Raw genomic sequence first — 7,416 nt, 5'->3', positions numbered from 1 at the left:
CGTTTCTTCGCCTTCGGTCCGTTTTCGTTCGTATCCTCCACAGTCTCGGAAGAAAGATCTTCTTGCTCGTTTTCACGATATTTTATTAGTATGGCTCTAGCACCATATGCGGTAGTGAAATTTACAATTATCTTGTTAAAGATGATCGAGCTCAAATTAATTTTATCACCGTTTAAGTAGCTCGACATCGTTTTCATGTTTTCTTGAAATTTTTGCCACGATTCCATGTCGAAGCAAATCCCTACAGCTCCGTGAGATGTTAATTTAACAACAGGCAGAAAATCCAGTTCGATGTTGTCTTCCGTCATAAGACCCACTTGAATTTTCTTCGTGTAGGATGAATTCAATCCGTATGTTGTTGACAGCAACATACGTGGTTGTTGCTCGATTTTCTTAAGATTGTTCATGGTAGTTGCTACCGCGTAGAAAATCAAAGATATAATAATCAAAGACACGGAAAAATCGAAAAATCGAGAACTTTTTACTAACAAACTTTTTTACTAACAAACTTGAAAGTCCGGACGATGAAAGACGAGTGAGCGAAGATTTTCAAGAAAATTTATAAGAAGGAAGATAATATAGAAAAGTGGTAGGGAGAAAATGTATGCGTAGATAAATAAAAATTATGAGGAAGGGATTTTTTAAACAATATAAATAATATAATTTTTAATGTGGAAGGGGAATTTTTTAAACAATAAAGCGATAGGGAGAAAATGCATGCGTAGTATAATAAAAATTATGTGGGAGGGGAATTTTTTAAACAATATAAACGATATAATTATTAATGTGGAAGGGAAATTTTTTAAACAATATAAATGATATAATTTTAAATCTGACTTCAGAGAAAATATAAAATTCCTATCGCTATCGAGAAAAGATACTTGAAAATTCCTCATCTTGATTTCTATAAACTTTTTGTAACTAAGTAAATAACGTCCTAGATTAAATATTTTCTGTATCTAAGTAAATATTACCATATATATATAAAACATGGGTAAAAATACACGGCTATGAGAAAAAAAGATAAAAAAAAAGATAAAAAAAATAAAATAAAATCAAGAAAAGATACCTGAAAATTCCTCATCTTGATTTCTATAAACTTTTCGTAATTAAGTAAATATCGCCCTAGATTAAATATTTTCTGTATCTAAGTAAAGATTACCATATATATAAAACATGGGTAAGAATACACGTCTATGAGAAAAAAGATAAAAAAGATAAAATAAATCGAAAAAGTTACCTGAAAATCCCCCATTTTGATTTCCATAAACGTATAAATACGGCTCTCGGAGTTAAGTTAGCTAGCTACATTTTTGAATTTCGTCTCTCACGTACTCACGTATTCGACGCAAGTGTACTATTAAATTTCAAATAATGAGTTTGAAAAAAGTAATTGAAATTTGTCTATCACTAGCGCAGAGTTTATGCGGAAAAAATTTTTCCAAGCATATATATGAATTAACATGCGCGAGTGAAGACAAATGCTTCAATATTTTTGGAAAATTCGCGGGGGAATGTCCCAACGCTGTGCTAGCGGTATTATTCCGAATAGGACATTTTAGTGTTTTTCGCGAATTAGTGATTATCGCGGGTGAGGTGATCGAGTCGCGATACTATTTTGGTGGTGAGAAAGAAAACGACGCAGCAGGTCACATAGAATATCTCCTCCTACATTTTTATCGAGTTCTCCGGGGAGAAGATAATAATGGTAAGTTTTTATTTTTTTTTTACACTTAATTATAAATAAAAATTAATTAAAACTACCCCAATTATTTATTTAAATCGCTAAAACTTTAGCTTTCGTACGCCCTGTCGCACGCGTTACAGGAAACCGGTTGCGCGTACTAGAGAATCGCCCCGTATCACTTAGATTAAGGTTAAATAGAAGATGACGAGCGGATTCTTCGCCGGAGCCCGGACCTTCGCGTAAGTTTTTAACATCATAAATTATATCGCGCTGCTAGAAAACATTATATTAAACAGGAAATTTTTTAATAAAAATAATATACGTTCCAGGCCGTGCACGCATCGTGTTAACGCCGGAGCTGGAACATCCGGTTATTGATTTAGCCGAAAGTGATAACGACGCGGAAGAGGTGCGGGTTCGCGAAGTAAGTCCGTTCGATGAGGCGGCCATATTTACTCCGCTTGAAAGTAAGTAAGAAAAATACTACAGTGCTATATATCAACACAAAAGATTTTTTAATTATGTGAAATACTAATAATATATGACTGATGAATATTAGATGACGCGGCGAATGAAAACGTGGTCGTAGAGGAGCGAGAACTGGGGGAGGAAATCGACGAGGAAATAAACACGATTTCGGAAGATGAAGAGGAGCTGGAGGAGGAAGTGGAGGAGGAGGAGGAGGAGGAGGAAGAGGAAGAGGAAGATGAAGAGTTGGAAGAAGAAGAAATAGAGCAAACGGAAGATGAAGAAGAAGAGCCGGAAGATCGAGAAGAACAAACGGGAGATGAAGAAGAAGTGGAAGATGAAAATAACAACGCCACGTTTTCTGTAGAAGAAGAAGAAGAAGAAGAAAATAGCGGGGCGATGGGTGAGGAAGGTAATAATTTCATATTTTATACTTAATCTTCTCCTACGTTTAAATTTTTTGTTTATTTTAATTAAAATAAAATTTTATTAGGAATTTCTTTCTCTCCTAACATCGCGCCCGAAATTTCATATGCACCGGAGTATTAACCCTCGCAGCGTGATACAAATACCCCGGTAAAAGAATATTAAAACGTAAGTGAACTTAACATAATTATTATTAATAACAACATTTTCACATTATTAATAAAAATTCAAACGTAAGAGAGTAATATTTTATTAAATATTTTATTTTGTTAATATAATTTTTATTTCTCACAGTGCAGAGTGGTGGGGGAAGGAACGTCAGAATACAACAAGATTCCCAAACCCGCTCCGCTGAGGAAACTTCCGACGAAGAGCGACATTTAGAGGCTGCTAGTGGACAAGAGGAAGAAGAAGAAGAAGCGGAGGAAGAAATAGCGAATCAAGAGCCTGATGGTAATTTTAGATATTTAATAATGTTGGCGGAAAACGTGCGTCGCTTTAGAACTTTTGGTGTAGAAGGACGGGAAATTAGTTTCCGTATTCGTCCGATACCCGAAGGAGCAAACGTGTATGAGTGGTTAGAAAATGCGTTTCGCGAACTTCACGAGTACGCGTTGCATTCGTGCGAACCGAGGGATTACGTCGGTATATCTTTCGATTCCGCAAGTTTAACCCGCGGCCCCGCAGGTATATCGTTCCGACCTTTGAGAGATTTGACTTACGAAAATATTTGGGAACTCGTAAGCTCGTTAGCGCAAAGTTGCGGAGGACACGATATAGCGCAAGAATTTAACATTCGGATTTTTAAAGTCACCCCTCCCATTGGTCGCGGCCGTAACAGGATTACGCACGATGTTATTGCTAAACGCTCGATTTTAACAATTTCCAATACCGATAATTTATGTCTTCCTCGCGCACTTGTATCGGCTCTAATTTTTAACGAGCGTGGAAATTTACGCACGGGAGAGTTACACGCGAAATGGAATGCGGTGAGAAGACAAAACTCGGTGTTACAGCGCGAGTTTGCGTTGCAACTTACGAGGAATGCCGGTGTCACGATTCCGGAGGAAGGGTGTGGAATTGATGAAATCGAGCGTTTTCAGCAATATCTCGCGAGCGAAAATGTCGCGATAATAATATATCCTAAAAAAATCATAAAAATGAAAAGGTCAGGCCATGTTCAAAAGAAGGCACTCAAAAATTTAAACGATCTAATAATAAATTATCACGAAAAGTAACTGATATGTTATTCAAGGTGCCAGTTCAAAGTGAACATACGTAAAGTGTATATTATCTAAATTTAGTAATAATATATTACCATGAAAAATAACTGTGATATTTTATTCAAGGTGCAAGTTCACATTGAACATACATACATATAAGTAAAACTGATTACAATTTGATTCTAGAAAATAAGTGCGATATGTTATTCTTAGTGCACAAAATATAATAGTCGTTTATAGAGATTTGATTTGAAATTCATACTAGCCCGTACAATGAAAAATAATTGCTCCTAATTCCAGAGTACCAATTTGTTAATTACTCAGAAAAATAACATGGCGGCCTGCTCTCAAAAACTATGATGTTTCTCGATGTCTATTTAGAAATAATGTCGAAGCTCTTACAGAATAATTACTACAACATTTGAAGTACGAAAAGTATTACATTAGAAGAAGATTAGATTAGAATAAGGATTCAACGTATTTTTAAAAGCTCTACACACAACGAAGTGAATATACAAAACTATATACAAATACTTCGTCATTATTTGACATCTGTTTCGTAATTTCCCAGAATTTGGCAAAATCGTACAAATTTAATGATTCTAATTCCTGAGGTCTATTTGGATAGTAATCATCGATGAGTGACGAACAGTAAATATTCGTAGAATTTTCATCGAGAGCTTTAATTTCATTAAATGTTTTAACTTAGTCCCCGTGTCGCGGACTATCCACATGTGGATAGCGTTGCAGAAAATTATTATGAAAAAATAGTATAAATAAAATGATAACGTAACATAATAAAAGTATTTAATAAATATCAAAAAGTTGCAAATATCATTATATAAATATATATTTATAAAAGAATATGTTTATGATATACTAAACATGTGATATGCAATACTGCATATATGTAATTATATATAATATAAAAAAATATATCACATAATATACGAATACATCAGAATATTTAAAGTCTTCAAAGTGATGATAGTTCACATGATGTCAGATTTACCAAATGTTGACTTTGAACGAGATGTATATCAATTTATTGTAAGTAATGCAAAAAAACTTGAAGAGTTTATTTTTGACCAGCAGTTTTTCTCATTGAAATATTAATTCTTATATTTAGAGTAAAGCAAAAAAACTTGAAGAGTTTATTTTTGACCAGCAGTTTTTCTCATTGAAATATTAATTCTTATATTTAGAAATGTATGTAGAAGTTATAATATGCTCTATTACACATTTAAGGAGGCATATATAAATTATCAATTTTGATATTTTGACATGTTATGTAACAAGAGAAACATGATTATTCTTCATTAATAATATCAGAGGAGGCCACTTTTATATTCTACTTAATTTGTAGTTTCTTATTACTACTAAAATAAATGTACTTTTAATAAGAGTAAATAAAAAAAGCGATTTATAAATCATTGTCCGAAAAAAGATGTATAAGCTATGTCAAAGCTGATCTAAAATTTTTATGAAATCAGCTATAAATATTTTAGAAAGAAAATTAAATAATATAAAATTATGTTACTCAAAGAAATGTTTTGTGTGTACACACCGATAAAGTTAAAAAAAAAAGTAAAATTATTTGATACAGCAAAAATTGGAAAATTTATCTGCTCTAAAATGCAAGATGCCAAGTCAAAAATTAAAATTTAAAAACTTATGCAAATTTAAAATTAATATAAAATAAAAAGAAATAATAAAATTTTAATATAAGTATGCTGTCTTCTAAGCTGGGCAATAGAGCCAAGGAAACGAAACGAAAAATTAATTAAACGGAACTGTATCTCAATTTGAGATCCCAAAGTTCCACATATAAATTAATTTCGAAACTTACATATGGAGAAATAAGCGAGAAAAATATAGGTCCGAAAAGTCGCTGAAGCGGGAATCGAACCCGCGTCTTTCACTTTCCGGGCGACTGCTCTTACCAACTAAGCTATTCAGACCCTTTCGATCCTATATTTTTCATTTGCCTTTTTAGTAGATGTTAGTAAATACCGCCGTGATTAGCCCAAGGCGTGAATAAACTCAGAAATAAATATTTATATGTGGAACTTTGGGATCTCAAATTGAGATACAGTTCCGTTTAATTAATTTTTCGTTTCGTTTCCTTGGCTCTATTGCCCAGCTTAGAAGACAGCATACTTATATTATTTATATTGAGAGCCGATAAAAATATTTATTTCTGAATAAAATTTTAGTTAAAAAAACTGGGCGCGCTGCTAAATAATATTCTAATGATATTAAAATTAAATTGTTACTTTTAAACTCATTGCAATTAAAAGGGGGGAGAAAGAATGAAAGAGGGTTAGAGAGGACGAAAGAAAGTGAAAGAGGACGAAAGAGGGTGAGAGGGAATGAAAGAGGGTGAAAGACGACGAAACAGGGTGAAAGAGGGTGAGAGGGAATGAAAAAGGGTGAGAGAGGACGAAAGAGGGTGAAAGAGGACGAAAGAGGGCGAAAGAGGGTGAAAGAGGACGAAAAAGGGTGAAAGAGGACGAAAGAGGGTGAGAAAGGACGTACGAGGGTGAAAGAGGTGAGAGAGAGTGAGAGAAGACGAAAGAGGGTGAAAGAGAATAAAAGAGGGTGAGAGGACGAAGGAGAGTGAAAGAGGACGAAAGAGGGTGAAAGAGAATGAAATAGGGTGAAAAAAAATGAAAGAGAGTGAGAGAAGACAAAGGAGAGTGAAAGAGGACGAAAGAGGGTGAAAGAGGTCGAAAAAGGGTGAGAGAGGACGAAAGAGGGTGAAAGACGACGAAAGAGGGTGAAAGAGGGCGAAAGAGGGTGAGAGGGAATGAAAGAGGGTGAGACAGAATGAAAGAGGGTGAGACAGAATGAAAGAGGGTGAGAGAGGACGAAGGAGAGTGAAAGAGGACGAAAGAGGGTGAAAGAGAATGAAATAGGGTGAAAAAAAATGAAAGAGAGTGAGAGAAGACAAAGGAGAGTGAAAGAGGACGAAAGAGGGTGAAAGAGGTCGAAAAAGGGTGAGAGAGGACGAAAGAGGGTGAAAGAGGACGAAAGAGGACGAAAGAGGGTGAAAGAGGGCGAAATAGGGTGAAAGAGGACGAAAGAGGGTGAGAGAGGACGAAAGAGGGTGAAAGAGGGTGAGAGGACGAAAGAGGACGAAAGAGGGTGAAAGAGGGCGAAAGAGGGTGAAAGAGGACGAAAGAGAGTGAAAGAGGATGAAAGAGTGAGAGAGAATGAAAGAGGGTGAGAGAGGACGAAAGAGGGTGAAAGAGGCGAAAGATGGTGAAAAAGGACGAAAGAGGGTGAAAGAGGACGAAAGAGGGTGAGAGAGGACGAAAGAGGGTGAAGTGAAAGAGGACGAAAGAGGGTGAAAGAGGGCGAAAGAGGGTGAAAGAGGACGAAAGAGAGTGAAAGAGGATGAAAGAGTGAGAGAGAATGAAAGAGGGTGAGAGAGGACGAAAGAGGGTGAAAGAGGCGACAGATGGTGAAAAAGGACGAAAGAGGACGAAAGAGGACGAAAGAGGGTGAAAGAGGCGAAAGATGGTGAAAGAGGACGAAAGAGGGTGAAAGAGGGTGAAAGAGGACAACAGAGGGTGAGAGAGAACAAAAAGACTGAAAAAATAGGACGAA

At 35.5% G+C, this 7,416-nt stretch overlaps 1 protein-coding gene and 1 long non-coding RNA gene across 2 annotated transcripts; both read left to right on the top strand.

Moving 5' to 3' along the window:
* The first annotated feature begins 1,892 nt into the window (after positions 1-1,892).
* Positions 1,893-2,370, top strand: LOC146724353 (uncharacterized). Its single transcript, XR_014924107.1, has 3 exons — positions 1,893-1,926; positions 2,017-2,154; positions 2,247-2,370. It is a non-coding gene; the product is annotated as an uncharacterized LOC146724353 (long non-coding RNA).
* A 184-nt stretch (positions 2,371-2,554) lies between these two features.
* On the top strand, positions 2,555-5,065 carry LOC146724352 (uncharacterized). The gene is made up of 3 exons (XM_085479990.1): positions 2,555-2,567; positions 2,876-3,749; positions 5,053-5,065. The coding sequence occupies exons 1-3, from the start codon at positions 2,555-2,557 to the stop codon at positions 5,063-5,065; spliced, it is 900 nt and encodes a 299-aa protein (XP_085336116.1).
* The last annotated feature ends 2,351 nt before the right edge of the window (positions 5,066-7,416 follow it).

The sequence above is a fragment of the Nylanderia fulva genome, unplaced genomic scaffold (assembly GCF_048542155.1).
Source record: "Nylanderia fulva isolate GAGA-0341 unplaced genomic scaffold, ASM4854215v1 Scaffold1366, whole genome shotgun sequence".
Classification (NCBI taxonomy): Eukaryota; Metazoa; Arthropoda; class Insecta; order Hymenoptera; family Formicidae; genus Nylanderia; species Nylanderia fulva.
The sequence above is the reverse complement of the archived record's forward strand: the minus strand, read 5'-3'. Positions and strand labels throughout refer to the sequence as shown.